Source organism: Alligator mississippiensis, chromosome 2 (assembly GCF_030867095.1).
Source record: "Alligator mississippiensis isolate rAllMis1 chromosome 2, rAllMis1, whole genome shotgun sequence".
NCBI classification, from domain to species: domain Eukaryota; kingdom Metazoa; phylum Chordata; order Crocodylia; family Alligatoridae; genus Alligator; species Alligator mississippiensis.
In genome coordinates, this window is record NC_081825.1 from 208,556,868 (window position 1) to 208,575,340 (window position 18,473).

The 18,473-nt window shown below is 41.2% G+C and overlaps 1 protein-coding gene across 4 annotated transcripts in view; it reads right to left on the reverse strand.

The window, feature by feature from the left end:
* The window catches only part of METTL15 (methyltransferase 15, mitochondrial 12S rRNA N4-cytidine), a 234,869-nt gene that overhangs the window by 19,737 nt on the left and 196,659 nt on the right, over positions 1–18,473 (reverse strand). For 3 of the 4 annotated variants that reach the window (XM_014602159.3, XM_014602161.3, XM_059722721.1), the window contains exon 4: positions 1,445–1,636. The exons of the other annotated variant lie outside the window; for it this stretch is intronic. In XM_014602159.3, the coding sequence (XP_014457645.1) occupies positions 1,445–1,636 (192 nt within the window). The remainder of the gene's footprint in view (positions 1–1,444; positions 1,637–18,473) is intronic. 4 annotated transcript variants of the gene reach the window in all.

An 18,473-nucleotide genomic window follows, 5' to 3' on the forward strand; every position in this document is an offset into this window, starting at 1 on the left:
TCACTTAAAGCTATTACATTTTAAAAACAAAACATATTTTAAAAGAAAAAATATATGTTATAACCTGTTAGAACACAAATAAACTATTCCACATCCCTTTCACCTTAACAACTTCACTACTAAAATGGTTCAAGGTCTTGTAAGATACACAGAATGAGAGTTCACTAATGTGAAGAGAATGCTAAATCTCTTGAAATTATTTCACAGACTCTCTTCTTGTAGAAAAAGAATGACAAGCAGAATATTTTTCAGCATTTTATTAATTCTCCACAGCATCTAGCAGGAGATAAGAAAACTTAAATATAAAAGGCAACTGTGATGTAGGTGTTAGTTATACCATAGGTGTTCTTATTCCTATTCTTACCAAGCAATTTCATAGAGTTTACTGGCACAAGCCTCACATTTAGATTCCAAAAAACTATAGGGTTGAATCCCAGTAGGATGATCTCAGCTGTTTATGTTAAGCTGGATAAATTGAATATCATGCAATTTATTGTGTGTCAGTTTAGAAACTGAGGACTCCTATTGGCTATGCATGAACATTAAAAGGCCTTTTGGTAAATTTTGCAAGATTACAAGCTGTCAACATCTTTGGCCAGTATTTCCCGTAGTTACTAGTATACAACATGCTACATGACAATTCATTACCAACCCTTATACAACAACGTAACTGCATTCTTGGTTACATACAAGGGCGTTACTCATTTTTGGAGGTCAGAAGACACTACATAAATTGAATAAATAGGTTATTATTACCATTGATCTCACTTTCTAGATTACACTCAGCAATGACTGATCATTTAAATAGTTCAGTTGCATATTTAGTTATTCTAGCATGTTTCCTACAAAAAGCAGGAGGAAGCTAAAGCAATTCATACAAACGTCTTGCTTACAACATGTCAATGAGCAAATAGTACTATTCTTTTTAATGCCTTAAAAACAACTCTGTATTTGAATTCAATCAACAGCTGCAAATTCACTCTACAAGGTAATGCATCACCAATCTTAGTAACTACATTAAAGATAAAAGAAATATTGTAGAATTTTACTTAAGCACTCTCTTATCACATATTCTACCATCCCATGGAAACAACTTTTTAAAGGATCTATTTAACAAAATTGAAGATGGCTGTTCTAAGTGCTGTGGTAATCTGTTGCTTGTATTCTTAGTTATAAATCCTACAGATCAGGTTGTGTTCTTCCAACATTGAAACCCAGAATAACTTTCCTGTGGTTTTAAAAGAGTAAATTAGATGAGATTCTGGCCCTGAATACAGAGAAAAAAAATGTTAAGGAGACCAAACAAGGCTGATTTATTATGTATGTGTAAAGCTGGATGTGGGAGTTTGATGGGAACTCTGCAACCTAAAAAGGAAATTAAATTCAGAGTGGTGTTGAGAAATTGATTTTTTGTTGTGAGAAGAAATGTTTTATTAATATGCACCTGCCATTATCCATCCTCATGTCCAAAGGGCCATCCTTTCTCAGGGAAAAACCTCTTTCTGGAGTATCAAGTTGCATAGAGGAACACCCAGCATCCAAAAGAACTCCATCTAGAGTCCTTGGCTCTACTCCAGATGAGACTAACAAGGTTTCTGCTTCGGTAAATTTTCCTAGAAGAGCCCGAATCTGATTCCTGTGAGAGAATCATAGACAAAAAGACTCAGTCTTAATCCAAGGTAGCATTTCTTTCCTACAAAAGAAATGAGCAAAGGAGTAAAATTTACAGTATTTAAGTGATTTAAGCGCATAAGAGTCTCAGAAATTTTCAATAGAACTTTCTTTGAAAGTTGCTGTAGAAATTTTTCAATATTTTACCTTAGATCTAATTTTCCTCTTGAATCAGTTTTACACCAATGTAGTTCGACTGGCTGTAATCCCACTGGTGATTAAAATAAATGAGTAGGAAAAACATAATAAAAAAACCCATGAAGTCCTCTCGTGCTCTTTTGTAGGTCCCAACCCAGTGATCTTTCAAAAATTAATTTAAACTACAACCATATGAATTGTCCACAGGCCTGATCAGCTTTCTTTAAATACGGTGACATATAAGCAGGGTGCCAAACTGATTAGATTAGAAAGTTGCTATTCTGACATGGAGATTTTCCTAATACAGCATATATTTATTTGTATCATGAGTGGATCTACATGACTTTTTATATATGCATCTTCACACACCACACTGAAGTTTGGTAATCCGATACTGTTACTATTTACATCTGACATCATTAAAAAAACAAAGAATTCTGTTCTAGAAGATCACATTTCTTTTATAGTCAGCCTTTTGAATTCTGATTTTCTTCAAATCCACCTGTGTGCAGACCATTTTAAGGACAGTATTTTAAGACATTTAGGTTTTTTTACACTACATATCGAGTTATAAATGAGCATTCATTCCTTTACTAAGATAAAGGGAATAGTAGGACTTGATTATCTTTTACAGGATTGTTACCCTGCATTTTGCATCACGGTGGTGATACCGGTGATAACTGTGATGGCATGAATAACACATGAAAATGCTGTGTTTCTAAAATAAAAGTACAATTCTTTTTTTTTTAAATTCACTATTTTTTATTAAACAAGCCAGGCTTATTGCAAAGTTATTAAAAAATATTTCCCTCTTCTACCCCCACTTTACCATTACAGTTGGCATGTATGTTTAAATATCAACATCCTATTAAGCACACACTTCTCTGTCAGGACCAAATGGCCTTTAGGCTATATGCTCTGAATGTTTAATTTAGACTCAACTTCTTTTCCTTCAGCTATTCCTGTTCACATCATCTAGAAGTCTTTTATTTCCAGAAAAGCATCTATGTCAGCCATATAAATAAAACACTATGAATGCCGTATAAATCTACCCACACCCTTCAGCATTTCTTTTTCCTGTTATGTACAGACCATATACATATTTTGTTGTCCCCTGTGAGTGGATTTGCCTCTTTACATACATGTATTTTTTTCTTGAATATAGCACATTTTTTCCAGTGTGTTAATCTGGAAAATAGAAAACTGTTTCCAGACCCTAATCACTTGACTACAGTGTGAAAAATGGTTCCAGAATACCCTCCATATATTTCAAGGAGCATTTAGACATTTATAATGAGAATATATGTACTAAGTTTTATTAATGCAGTAGATGCAGCTCTGTGCTTCCTTTATGATGGGTTCCACAGATAGTTAAAGGAACAAGTACAATAGGTAAAATAATGTTCTAGATAAGAAGCGAAATAAATCAACAAAATTTAGAATCACAAAAAGGTGTGACCTTAAACCCAGACATGGTGGCATGGATTTATAAGAGGAGGAGACATCACAGACGTATACACTCACATTACAGACAGACAGACAGAATTTAGTGTCTCCCTGTCAAAAACTGACCAAAGTGTATGGATCAGCTGATCTGGGAGAATCAGGAAACTGGGGCTGGACATCTGGATGACATGGCTGACCCAGTGAAGTTGATAACGAATGATGATTGCTGCAATGCTCATGGTGTTTACTTGCGAGAGGATGCTAACATTGGTGTATCTGTCTTCCCACCAGATTTGAAGGGTTTTTTGCCTTGATGGTACTTCTCCAGTAACTTGAAATGTCTCCTGTACATTGTCCACATCTCAGATCCACGCAGTAGGGTGGGGATCACAACTGCTTGATAAACCATGAGCTTGGTTTCAGATTTGATGTTGTGATCTTCAAACACTTGTTTCCTCAGGCATCTGAAGGCTGCACTTATGGCAGTGTTGGATTTCTTCATTGATGACAGCCTTCTGTGAAAGATGGCTTCCAAGATACAGGAAATACTTGACGTTCTCCAAGAGTCTCACCAAGAATCTGAATTACCAGAGCTGGGGACTGCTCATTAAGAACTTATTGATGGAGATTAGCTTTCTGAATGTTAAGCACCAGTCCCATTTTTGTATGCCTCAGTAAAGATGTCATCGATTGCCTGAAGGTCTGCTTCTGAGTGAGCACACCACAACATCATCAGCTTACTGAAGCCTAATTGAGGTCAGGGTGATCTTGGTCTTCGCTCAGAGTCATCTAAAATTCAACAGCTTACCATCCACTAGGGAGTTTAGCTCCAGTCCAGCTAGTAGCTGTTGGTGGTCAGAGGTAGCATTACAGTAAGGAATAATGAGAAGAGTACTGGAGTGATGATGCAGCCTTGCTTAACTCCAGTCTTAACCTCAAAGGGATCTATGATAGATCAGTTATTGAAAACTGCTTGCATACCATTCTGAAGCAGGTAAAGAATGGTGATGAGTTTGGGTGGGCATCCATACTTGGCTGGATAGTCATCAAATTGGCTGGATGGTCGCACCCAGAGAGTGGAGGTGGATTGGTCATTTTTGACCTGGAGGGATGTGGGCAGTGGTTCTGGGGCCTGTACTGTTGAACATCTTTATCAGCTATCTAGATGCAGGCATGGAAAGCACGATATCCAAATTCACTGACGACTCCAAGATGTGGGACGAGGTGGGCACACTGGAGGGGAGGGACAGAATCTAGCTAGATCTAGACAGGTTACAGAGGTTCACAGATGAGAACAGGATGGAATTCAACGCAGACAAGTGCAAGGTGCTGCATCTAGGGAGAGGGAACCAGCAACAAACCTATGGGCTAGGGAACACCCCTCTTGTCAAAACAGTGGCATAAAGGGATCTTGGAGTCATTGCTGACTCCAGGATAAACATGAGCCACCAATGCGAGGAAGCAGTCAGTAAGGCTAACTGCACCTTTTTGTGCATCTACAGATGCATCACAAGCAGGTCCACAGAGATGATCCTTCCTCTCTATGTGGCGTTGGTCAGGCCGCAGTTGGAGTACTGCATCCAGTTCTGGGCACTGCACTTCAAGAGGGATGTGGCTAGCATTGAGAGGATCCAGAGGACAGCCACTCACATGGTCAGGGGGCAGCAGGCCAGGCCCTACGAAGACAGGCTGAAGGGCCTGAATCTATTCAGCCTCCACAAGAGAAGGTTGAGAGGGGATCTGGTGGCCATTTACAAACCCACCAGGGGGGACCAGTGGGAATTGGGTGAGGCTCTATTTCCTTGGGCACCACTGGGGGTTACTAGGAATAATGGCCACAAATTGTTAGAAAGAAGTGTGGCAAGGTGGGGGTCCCTGACTAGCCACAGGGCCAGTTTCCCCACCTGCTTCTGGGCACGCTGCCCACCTGTCTCTCCTGCCATGCCTTGTTGATTAATTATGTTGTTAATTAAGGCGGAGGTTCCCATTTTTGCACCCTGATATTGGGAGGCGGGGCTATCCGCGGCTCCGTTCCACCCCTACACTGTGGCTCAAGCCTCGCAGATGGCATCTCAGGCAGTTGGCTCAACCGTTCCCTTCGCCCATTAGCTGTCAATCATGGGACCTTTGGCTTCCCTAAGCCCTAGCCCTATCTCAGGCCAGTCAGGAGCCCGAGCTTCTTTGCTTATCATGGGCGTCTCTCACGGTGGGCCCCTGGCCCTTTTGACCCTTCCAGTCATGGCCCCAGCATTGACCAGGCAAGTGCCTCAGTTGGCTTTTTGCCTCCTGCCTGCACTTAGGGATCGGGGTCCTTCATTCCTAGCTCAGGTGCTCCTGGAAGCATGCCTGGCCCTGCAGAGTCACTCCCTCAGCAGGCTCAGGCGCCTCCAGAAGGTTACCTGGCATACCTTGCTCTGATGTAATATACCCCACCCAAAGGTGATGGCTGGGGTTAAGGCACCCCTACTTGCCTTTCACCGGGGTGATAACTGGCCTGGCATTTCCTGGGGCTCCCATGCCACTGAGAGCCCCACCAGGCCAACCAATCCTGGCAGAGTGCAGTTTTAGGTCATGCCCAGAACCAAGATCCTCCAAACCATCCCCTACAGCTCCTGCCCTTACCTCCAGGATGTTGTATGCAGCCTTGCAGCCAGGTGATGTTACTGCCTGGCCTTCTAGCAGTGAACTGAAGTGAACTGTTTATATAGGCAGCCAAGGATCTAAAATGGCTGCCACAATTAAGCACCTGCTGGCTGCTTGGCTTGGCCCTTAAAGTGGCAGGCAACAACAGTGCCCTGCCACAGAAGGTTCAGGCTGGACATCAGGAAACATTACTTTACAGTTAGGGCTACCAGGCTTTGGAAAGCACTCCCAAGGGAGGTGGTGCTTTCTCCTACCTTGGGGGTCTTCAAGCATAGGTTGGACAGATATTTGACTGTAGTGTTATGACCCTGCACTCGTTGCTTCCCAGGGCAGGGGGTCGGACCTGATGATCTGTTTAGGTCCCTTCCGACCCTACCAACTATAAAACTATGAAACTTTAGAAGGATCCTCCACAATGCTTCTCAGTTGACAGGGTCAAAGGTTTTCATGAGGTCAAAGAAGGCCATATATAGAAGTTATGTTGTTCCTGGCATTTTTCCTGCAGTTGGTGAGCAGTGAAGATCATGTCAGTTGTGCTTCTTGATGCCTTAAATAACACTGAGATTTTGGAAGGAACTCTTCAGCAAGTGGAAGGAGATGGTTCAGAATGGTTCTCGCAATTTTTTCCTGTGGTGGACCGCAAGGTGTGATCCCTCTGTAATTTCCACAGTTGGATTTATCTCCTTTCTTGAAGACTGTCACAGTCATAGCATCCCTGAGGTTGTCTGGGATTTCCTCATGCTTTACCAGTTCTTTAAAATGAGGGAATGCAGCTGTGATATGAGCTCCTTTTCCTCCTGCTTGAAGATTTTGGCAGGGATTCCATCAGCTCCAGGTGCCTTGTCATTGAAGATGACAGATGAAGATCTGCTTGATGGCTTTCCTCATGTCATGAAGGGTTGGAGAGATTCTGAGATCATCTTTGACTGGTTGTTGCAGGATGCAGTTGAGAGCACTCATCAACAACACAGTCTTGACTGAAAAGGTTTTCAAAATGCTCCTTCCAATGGGTGTTGATGGTTCTCCTTTCCTTGATCAGGTCTCCTCTCTTCTTAAGTCTCAAAGAGATTGGACTTTGAGTGCTTGAACCGTGGATGGCTTTGGTGGTACTGAAAAAACTGTGCATACTGTGGATGTCAGCAAGATGTTGAAACTACTTTGCCTCGTCTTTCTGCTATCTGTTCTTCATATTACAGGTCCTCCTTTGGACATCTGTTTTAGCTTGTTGATGACTCAATTTCTTTTGCTTGGAGTCATTGTCATTCTGCCAAGCACAAAACACCTTGTGTTTGTGGTCATTCAACTCTTGGATCTCCTGGTCACTCTCATAAAAACAGCCTTGATGTTTCGTTGTAGAGAATCCAAGTGTCTCTCCACAGGCGCTGAACCCTGGCTTCACAGACTTGGTTTTACCACCAAGAATTAACTTATAACTGAACTCAATTAGTTCCCTATTGTAATTAATTAGCACCTTGTGACTCTTTATCTTACACTGGCAGGGAACTAACAGACCACTGTCATTAGCATGTATGCCCCAACTCTTGACCCCACTGACAAAACCAAGGAAGAATTCTATGCTAACCTTGACCAAGTCTTGTCTGGCATTTTGGAAGGAGACAGACTTATTCTTCTCAACAATTTGAATGCCAGAGTCAGAAGGGCCTTGAACTTCTGGAATGGAACCATCAGCCAGGAAGGAGTGGGAAAGGTCAACTCCAATGGCATCCTCCACTTGACTAACTGTGCAGAACATAGGTTCACCATCACCACCCTCTTCCACCAGAAAAACAGGAACAGGACATCATGGCAACACCTATGATCCAAGCACAGGCACTTGACTATGTCATTGTTTGTGTCCAAGATGTCCACATCATCTGAGCTATGCTAGGAGCTGAGAACTGCTGGACCAGTCACCAACTCATCCACTCAGTTATGTCATTCAAACTCGTTTCCAAATGATGGGTGCAACAGAAGCACTGCCAACAGAAGATCAACATCAAAGAACGCAAGGGCATGATCAACAGAGACTTTTTCCAAAGACTGGCAATCAACAGCACTGGGAGAATGTTGGCAGCAGTTGGGGTGCCTTCAAGTCCACTCTCTTTCAGTAGCAGACACTATACTAAAAAAAATAAACCAGCTTCATATGTTAACTTTTAGAACACTGTACATCTTCCATTGTCAAAACCATCATACTAGAAGGCAACTATACTTGCCTTGAAGACCATTTTTTCTTTGCCTGCCTTTATTTGTGACCTGCCTTCATCCCCACCCATACTATCTTCTTTTCTCACAATAAGAAAAGTAGACATTTCTTGTCTCACATGGGCTGCCTCATTCAAACACGAAATGGCACCTAATCTTTTTCTCATGCCTGGCAATCTGGATTATAGAATATACTTGATTCATGCTTTCAAGGGTTTCCCCTTTTACTGACTGTTATACAATCAGATTTTTGGGGTTTTTTTAGAAAGTGACTGTTTATTACATTATTCAATTTCCTGTATTATTTTCATTGGTTCAGAAATAAGCAATTTCCCTCTGAGTTGATAAACTTTATGTATCATTGCCTTATTGTTTCTATGGAACAAGATTTTTTTTAAAAACAACCACATATACTAATGGTACAGTACTACTCCCATATAAGTTGATAGGAACTTTGCTAATGATAGAAGGGGGAATGAGTTTTAAATTATCAACTTTTAAAGTCTAAATACTTGCATTATACCATATTTGCCACTTAAAGTGAAACTTCAGCACAATAGTAAGGTCTTAATCCAGAAGGTAAAATGCAATTTTGGAATTCACAAATGAACAGACAACTACAGAATCATATAAGAAATACAGCAACTATTACTCACTTTTCCAGAACAAATAAACATACAAATGGAAGAGTTTGCATCCATTCCTAAAAGAATAATTAGCATGCATGTAATTTAATCATCAGCAGATGCACACAATAAAATTAAATACCACATGCTGAGTTTATCAATTTATCACATCTGACATGCAAACACCCTGAATTTGTGTTGAAAATTATGTTATCAGGAAAAAGTAGGGAGTAGACGGGTCCGCTCACAAGTGATCACCTTTATCATCCTCCCAAGAGCACAGTATTTCCAGCTTGAGGCCTGGCTCAGAGTCCCTGAACCTGTGCAAAGTAGTGGATGTGCTTGCTTTCAATATCTGCTGCTATAAGTTACATGGTACATTCCACCACTTGGTTTCTCTACCTATCTTTACCCATCCTGCTTTGTGCTGACATACTGACTTTGGTCCCACAATATAGATAAAAATAATTATCTCTCTGAACAGCATGAATATAAACATATTTATGTTAGAAAATAATGTATATAATGTTGGCCAGTGCAAAGTTATACAATTATTTTGTCCATAAAAGAAAATCAGATTAAACCCAAAATATTAAATATGTTCTTTGCTTGTTCTCTTAACAAGACTCACACCTCTATTTGTAGACATTTTTCACAAACACTAAATTTATTACAAGAGAGCAAATTGATCATATCAATTGTACAGTCAATTTACAAGACATAATACAATGTGAACATAAATGCTTTGCTGAAGAAAATATATGAACAGCATCAGTTTACTTCACTACTTCAAATTATTTTAATGTTTGTGTTTGTTTAATATTCCTCTATGCACTCATGGATGTGTAAAACATTAATTTGGCATTCACGAAGCATACATTTATGATGTAGAAAACAGCAGAAACTGGACTGTTGAAACAGGATATTCCTTCCTACACCTCCACATTCCATTGTGTTTTAGTATCTGACTCATATTATGATTTGATTTACATTTTGTAAGGTTGTTATAAACATTCAGACATATAGTATGTAAAAACTGCTTTTATTCAATCTATAGAACTGGCTAATAAATGTAGCTCTTGCTAAATTTTCTTTAGCTAAATGTTCTTTAGCTAACAAACCAAATTTATACAATATTTTTTCCACATCATAGAGGTTGACATTCTAAAGTGCTCTATTCATGGAGAGCGCTTGCTCAAAATGGTGCATAATTCCTGGTTTGACAGATCTGCAGCTACTGATACTTAGAATATATTTGCATAACCTTTGCCTTGCTAATCAAATGCGAGTCAGAGCCCTGAGACTTAGCTGTAACACTATGACACAATGAGGGGAAAATAAATCTGAGCTTTAGATTTGTTCTTTTTATTCAGTGACTGCTGAGGGTATGAATTATCTGATAAAGCCCTAGAGGCTTTTTACTTCCTGTAACAACAACTACTTTGTTTAATACTACTCCACCTAAACCTCAGAATAGAAAGGATAACTATTTTTGGCCTTGAGTATTTACTATGAAGTACATGTTACTTAGCTCTCATCTTCCTTCTGTTCATCCCAACCTGTCTCATGTAAGGCCACTTTCACATTCCTAATTCTTCCCTAGTTAAACTATCACTTAACCTGCACCCATGTAGACAGAGTACATCAACCTCTTCTTCCATATCCTCCCAGTAGGAGTGGTTGGAACAGTTATGGGAAACACAACAAAATTGAAAAAAAGAAGGAAATACGTTGGATGCACTGCTCATCTAGGACTCATAGACAGCAATCACATGACCTTTGTTGAATACTATCCCTGAGTAACACTTATTCAACTCAGGAATCAGACTTGGCATGAATCCTAATGGTTAAAAAGGACATCACCAGATTAAAACTGTTATCATTTTACACAAGCTCTTTAACTCTACTCCTGACCCCACTATTACACAAGTTACAATACAAAGCAGAGACAAGTGAAGAAGCAAAATAACTCAGTGACCTACTATCTAGGGGTAGAACACTCATAAGATCTCTGGGCCACCCCTCAGCTCAGTGCATCTAACAAAGGAACCAATTAGTCAAAGACTGAATCATAAATCCTTAAAAGGCATGTTTCTATGGCTTCCCTCCTGAATCTAAGAGCAGCATGAACAAAATAAGGCTAACAAAATATGGCTCAGAACAGGCTTGAGTTCATACACCAGGGATGCATTTAGGCTGTTCTAAAAAAACTGAAGAGCACTGGTGGGGTGGAGCACAAAGTTTAGGGAAAGCAGATAAAATGAAGGCTCAGACTTAGTTCAATATATACTGAGATAACTAAACACAAGTAGGTAGGTATCACAGGGCAGGAGGGGAACCTTTAAGAGTAATGGGTTTAGCCCCAACTGTCTAATTAATCTTTCTCCCAGATGACATGGGTGGATTCTTTTTGTAGGTATGTAACAGGCTGCATGCCCATGGGACAGCAGCACAGCTGCAGGCAGTGGAGGATGATTACAGGCCTGCCTAAGAAGGACTGGACCACCTGATTAGAATAATTAGCTGTCCAAAAGACATTAAAAGCTGGCAGGAAGAGGAAGAGGGAGAGAGAGGCTGGTGGTAGCATCACCAGCCAAGGATCTCTCCAGGTCTAAGAGACCACAGGGGTGGGTTAACCCTTTAGGCTAGGGACACAAGTTACACAAACTGGTTTAAGCGACCAGAAACTGGTTTAAACCTGTAACACAACATAATCTCAGTCCACATAAACCAGTTTCAAAATGGCCAAAACTGGTTTAAAATAAACCTGGTTGAATGTAGTATCAAACTTAACTGATTTGGGTCAAACCGGTTTATAAAACTTGTGTCCCAGACCCTTTCCTAGTTTAAGTTAAATCAGAATCCCCCAGCATCCCAGCATTCTTTTCAGCTCCGGGCTGGGCTGTCTGCTCCAAAAAACAGGGCTGGCCCCACCCCTCTCCCTAGCTATAGCTCCAGGTGGCTGAGGAGGTGGAGACTGCAGACACAACAGCACCTGGCTGGCTTCCCCTGGCCCTGGCTCCGCTCCCACCCCCACCTCACCGCTTGCTGATCAAGCAGGTATCACCCCTCCTTTCCTCCCTCCTACAGCATGGGCCCAAGTGGCATGGACCCCCGCTAGCATCTGGTTATGGTCACACCACCCCCGTGCTAGCTAATGCTGAGGTATCTATGTGTGTGTGTCTCCAGTTTCACTGAAACAAAGGCAGACAGAACAGTGGTGTTTAGGGCTTTTTGAAATTAATCAGCAGGTCAGTTGGTAACGTCCCTCCATTCTCCCCCTCCAGGCACACCCTGGCTGGGTACAATGCAGGCCAGGGTGGGGGTTTAAACCCCTCCCTAATCATAGCATCTGGCTGGGACCTGGCCGCACCCCCCTCAGCTCAGCACTGTGGAAGGAACAGGAAGGCTAACTCTAGCGCCTCCCAGCTTCTAGCCTGAACCACTGCAGGCATGTGCCTGCATTTCCAGAATCAAAAGTGAACATCTATTCACTTGCATATCATTTCAATCTGCAGGTTAGACTAACCTGCAAAGATTGAATCAATTCAGGGTCAGGCTTTCTGAATGTCTGTCACTAGCCTTAAGGACTATGGTAAGACTTATATTAAGGACTAATTGTTGTTAAGAAAACTCCAGAGGGACTGGTAGGCCCAGGAGATAAAGACTGTGTATAGACTAAAGATTGGGAGAAATTTGAGAGAAATGGGGTGAACCCCAAACCTGCTACAGGGCATTTTATATAACCATTGAATATAAACAACCAACAATGTTCATAAAACTTGACAAGAGAAAAGGAACTCTCTATTTCACATGTTTACAATCTAACTTCAAAACTTAAAGATAAAAAATAAAACACTGTAGTGAACAAAAAAAAAAGGTAGCAACCAATCAACATATAGATAGGCTAAACTGCAGCAAACATCACAGAATCCATATGGCTGATGCCAACCACATTCACATGCATAAGAATGTGATGGACTAATACTACTGAGTGCCTTGAGTATCAAATGGTAGTGTTAGGGTGATGACTATGGAATAAAATTGGAAGATATACGTATAGCAGATTAAGCTATTCAAGAGTTCTTCTCTTGGTGTGTGCTCTAGTTGATGGCCTTTTTTTAAGATTATATTTTCCACTGATGAATTTATAAGCAGAAGTCTACCTAGCTGGAGGAGGTGGCTAGCTTATTTTGCAAGGAGATATTAGGGCCAGCTGTCATATTCATGGGCTGATAATAGTGGGGCCCCCCACACCTCTGGCTGAGGGGACCAGGTGGCCCCGCCCCTTACTGCTGATTGGCTCAGGGCTGTCCATCATATGGCCCTGCCCCTCACCACCATTGGTGGAGAGGGGTGGAGCCACATGGCAGTCAGCCCCCTCAGCAGTAAGGGGTGGGTACCACAGCCCTCTTGGGCTGCCCTTCTTATAGGCAGCCCCTCCTTCCTTTCCCAGCAGGCTGCATAGCTGGGCAACAGTGTCATGAGGACTCCTGAATCCCTTTGGGGACCTAGCATTTTTTTTTTTTTTTTTTATGGATTTTGCGGTCAATGCCAGATTCTGCAATTTCTGCAAAATTCATGAAATTGCGATTTTGATAGTTCCCTATTTATAAATCTTCTGGATGTTTAAACACTTAAGCTAAACTCAGCAAAGCATTTAAGAACAGACCCTTACGTTTTGTTCCCTATTTATCAACATACTTAAGTGCATACTCTAAGAAAACCATCTGTTTAATTCCATTAAAGTCAATGAGACGTAAGCATAAGTTTAAAATGAAGCATGCATTTTGTGGATAAAGAACGTTTCTGTTAAACTGCACTTTCAAACTGCAGTCACATCTCAGGGGATGAATCCAACTTTTAGATAAACAGAATTTCAATTAATTATGGCTTGTATAACCAACATTCAAAATGCCTATAGACACATGCCAATAAATGTTAAATTCCGATAAAATGTGAGTTATACAGAGAAAATGGATTATCTGCTTCCACAGAAACCCCTTTGATATAAATCAATGTCTTAAAATAAAAGCTGGCAACAGTTCATACACATTATGCTCCTGAGTTTTTTCCTAATTTAACAATATTAATTACAGAACACACCAATACAGAAAAGATAAACAAAACCATATTTGTTCCCTCTTTCCCATTCTCTCCCATGAAAAGCTACAATTGTGTGTCTAGAAACAAAAAGTGCATTTTATAAATGAGTGATTAAAGATTGCTTATAAAACAAAAGACGCATGCTTATACGGTGAAAAGAACTACCATTTACACTTTAAATTGACTCTTCAATACGTTTTAACATAGGTTACAAATTTGGTCTGCCATGCTTTCTATAATGAATATAGGAACTGTGGAAGTATCTCTTCCATTTCACAGTTAGCTCTACTTTAGTGTTCATACAGATTCTAATGGCAATCCTGCATCAAATCTCAATTGGAATGTATTTCACAAGCAATATAACATTGTAAGCAAGCTTGGCAAATTGTGCTATATTTGTTTTATCAGTGATAGGCTCTTCTGACATTCACTGTTTAAGGTATTCGCATTTTCACTGTGCATGAGTCATTCAAGATACAACAACTAAATGGGCTTCCTTCCTACACAATGAATATCCAGAAATTGTACAAACCATTTTTAGTTAAATGTGCAAATGAGAACTTTTTTTTTTTTTTTTTGGTAAAATAGCTAAGTAGCAACTATCTATAAGCTTTTATATTCAGGAAACTTAAACGCTAGGGCAGATCCATACAATGGTGGAGGTCCCAACACAAACTCACAAAAGGGCACATTTGTAATCACAACTTCTTTCAGGGCATGATGTTGCTACAAATCAAGGTTGCACTGACTGGGGAAGGAGTGTGGCCAAAGAAACCATGTTTAAAATCAACTTGGTTCAGATGCTGGTCCTGAACCTTAATATTTCTGTTGCATAAAGAGATCAAGCATGTTGGTGGGAAAGGTAGAACCTTGACTGCTTCTCTAATACATTTAACTTACATTTAGCTGACTTGATTAGGAACATAAGCAGGCCTAAGTACAAGCCAGTCACAGGATGTTGCTCCTCATGCAGTACCAGTGAGATGAGAGAGATTATGACTTTGGGAATTAATGTTCCCTGCCAGACTACCCCTGGGACAAAAAAACATGTTGCCCCCTGGGGAAAAACCAGAATGCCATGAGTAACAAGCTATTCAGCAAAAGTTTTACAGGCATATGTATTTATATAAGTATGCATGGTATTCAGTTAAATATATCCTGCTGAGATTGTGCGAACACAGTATTGTGTTTTGTAGCAGTGAACACAGTATTTCGCTAAAACAAAACAACAAACAAAAACTTAAAATCCTTCCTATTTGAATCGTCTCAACCATTACTATCTAACTTCTTAAATATCCACTAGAGGAATATAAGACACAAGAAAAAAAAGAAAGAAGTATGTACACATAAACCAAAAACACACTCCATAGTCCTCAATCTAGCAACTTCTTTAGTAGGATTAAAAGAATACATTTTATACACTTTTTATTGATTTCATGAGCCGTATCTAAATATTCTTTATTATAGAATTAAGACCTAAAAGAAATCTATCCAAACTCTAATTTCAGCAGCAGCAAGAACTAATGGCTATAGGTTTGAGGATGAAGATGCAATATAAAAAAAAAGTGAAACAAAGTTAAAAGATGGGCCCATGGCTACCAAAAGCAAAAGCTAAAGTATCTTATGAGGGTCTCAAAATTGCCAAGCGGTATCGGCTCCAATAAACTATGTTGCCCAACAGGACTAATCTTTCCAACGAATGCCAAGGAGGAGTGGATCTCATATAAAAAGGACTGGATAATAGACATGGGATCGTTTCCTGGGCAATGCTCTGCTCTCTGCTTCAGCCCAGCACGTCTTGCTCCAGCCCTTTGCTCCCTGGCTGCAGCTCTGTCAGAGACTGCATGTACAGCAGGGTCTGCCTGGCTTTCCCCTGCTCCCGCCCCCTCCCCCTCCCCCTCCCCACTCCGTGCTCAAACAGGGATTCCCTCCTCCCCTCTGCCTTACACAGACACCTCTCAGCATTAGCTAGCATACCACATATTGGCTATAGTCCATGCTGTGGGAGACGGGACAAAGGACCATAGCTTAGTACTGTTTGGAGCTAATCAACAGGTCACTGGTAATGTCCCTCTGTTTCTTCCTTGGAAAAAGTTGTTTTAAGAAGAGCTTGAACTAATGAGAGATCCTTTTGTTTTGATGCTGAGGGTGATAAATGCTGTGTAAACCCCTCCTGACTCCCTGGCTGACCAGTGAGGTGGGGAACCACTCCCTCATCACAGCATCCTGTGGGGCCTGGCCACTCCCCCCTCAGCTCAACACTGTGGAAGGGAAGGAAGGGCTGTTCTAGCACATCCTGGCTTCTCGCCTGAGCCATTGCAGGCATGTGCCTCCATTTTTTCAGTCCAGAGGGGATGTCTGTGCATTTACAAACTGATTCAGCCTAGCCAGGTTAGACTAACCTGCAAAGATTGAATCAATTCAGGCTCAGGCTTTTTGAATGCTTGTCCCTAGCCAAGATGTTCTGCTATGAGCTGGAAACTCATGAGTTAGAAATACCCAGGAAGAAAAAGATTTGCTCATAAGGGCTGCTTACAGACATGAAAAAAAAAACAACCCAGTACTTTACTTTCAGCTCAGTGTGCCCCCACACCAAGCACAGTGCATGCCCAGAAGAAGCATCATGTTAATTTGACCCAACTCACCCAACAGCTGTATAGAATGGGCACTTCAGTGAGGATTTTTGGAGCTTTTATCTAGTAGCTGATTCAATCTGCTGCTGGGTTGCGGCTGGACTACACCCCTTGTCCCCCATGAGACTGGGCCACATCCCCTCTCCCCCACAGGGCTGGGTTACAACTGGGTCGTGCTATTAGATAAAAGCCCCCAAAAGCCCCACTGAAACACCGGTTCTATACAGATGCTGGGGAACTGGGTCTAACTAATGCACTTTCTCTTCCAGTAAAACACTGGGGGTTTATTGTTTTCTTTTTACATATATCAGCAGCCAGAATGACTGTGAGCCAGTGGCATGCTACACTTGTAAAATGGGAATCCTGAAAGGAAATAAGATAGCACTCTGTGTCAATGGAACAAGAACTAAGGAGAGCAAGAAACTTTAAAATAAAGGATAGTATCTGCATACTAAAATTCTAAACCCATGTATATATATGGGCATACACTTATGTATAATATAAATATAAGTCTATATAAATACACTTATGACCCATATTTACAAAGGACCCTAAAGGGGCTAAGTATCCAAACCTTATTGAAATTGATTAGCAAATTTAACAGTGACACTGGGAAGACTTCATGTCTCTTCAAAGCAATAAAGCAGTATTTGAAACTATCCAACTAAACAGGGGAAGTCCGTTTCTAACATTTTGAATCAGAAAATATATTGCTCTCACATGCTTTAAAGTTTTGCATCTTTAAAGCCATTCTAGGGAATCCCCAACATCAACATTTTTAAGAACAGGAGATAGACATTTGTGAGTACACTTGATCCTGCCCTGGAACAAAGGGATGGACTAGGTGACTTCTTTTCCAGTCATATTTTTATGTTTTACTTTTGTTTGCATCTCTTTTACTGGGAATGGTCCCAGGACTAAAGCTATTTCATTTATGCTAGTCTGAACCTAGATCTGTAAACTGCACATAAAGATAGATGGTTGACACTTTTCTATACTACTATGGAATTTAGCATTTCAAAACTGTGAAGTGTTTCTTGCATCACAAGAAAGAAAAGTCAACTTGTTTTCTGCTGGTCTTACTTCCGAGGTGGATAACCTTCTCACGGGAGGATTCTTCCTTAGATTTATCCCAAAACACTAGCAGTGAGGGTCCTTCAGTTGCTGCTCCTCCCTTGGAATAATGGTCTCAGTATCCCTTTTAGAGTAGGGTTACCATATGTCCGGGTTTTCCTGGGTATGGCCTCTTTTTTGGTCCCCTCTGCTGTGTCCAGGCAAGTATTTAAAATAAGATCAAATGTCTGGTTTTTTTTCTGGTTCCCTCTGCTCTCCTGGGCTGCTTGCTTGGGACTGGGAGCAGCAGGTAAAGTGATTGGCTGTTGGGGGTCACATGCTCCCTTTGCAGGCCCCGGCAAGTCAGGTAAACAGAGAGAGAGAGAGAGAGAGAGAGAGAGAGAGAGAGAGAGAGAGTATGCACGTGGGTGCTGCTCAGGCAGCAGGTCTGGGGGAGGGCAGGACTCTCTTTCTTTTTTGCTGCTGGAAATATGGTAACCCTGAGTAATGGCAAAAATTCACAGATTTCACAGACATTAGGGCTGGAAGGGACCTCGGAAGATCATCAAATCCAGTCCCCTGCTCCGGGGGCAGGGGGTCAGCTGGGATCACAGGATCCCAGCAAGATAAACATCCAATTTTTTCTTGAAGGCGTTCAGAGAAGGTGCTTGAACCACCTCCGACGGCAGGCTATTCCAGACCTTGGGGGCTCGGTCAGTGAAGAAATTCTTCCTTATGTCCAGCCTAAAACGGTCTTGCAGGAGTTTATAATGGTTCGACCTTGTCATCCCTTGGGGTACTCTGGTGAACAATCGTTCCCCCAGATCCTGGTGAACACCACTGATATGCTTATAGGTGGCCACCAGATCGCCCCTGAGCCTGCACTTTTCCAAGCTGAACAGTCCCATGACTCTCAGCCTCTTGTCATAAGGTCTGTTATCCTAACCTCTGA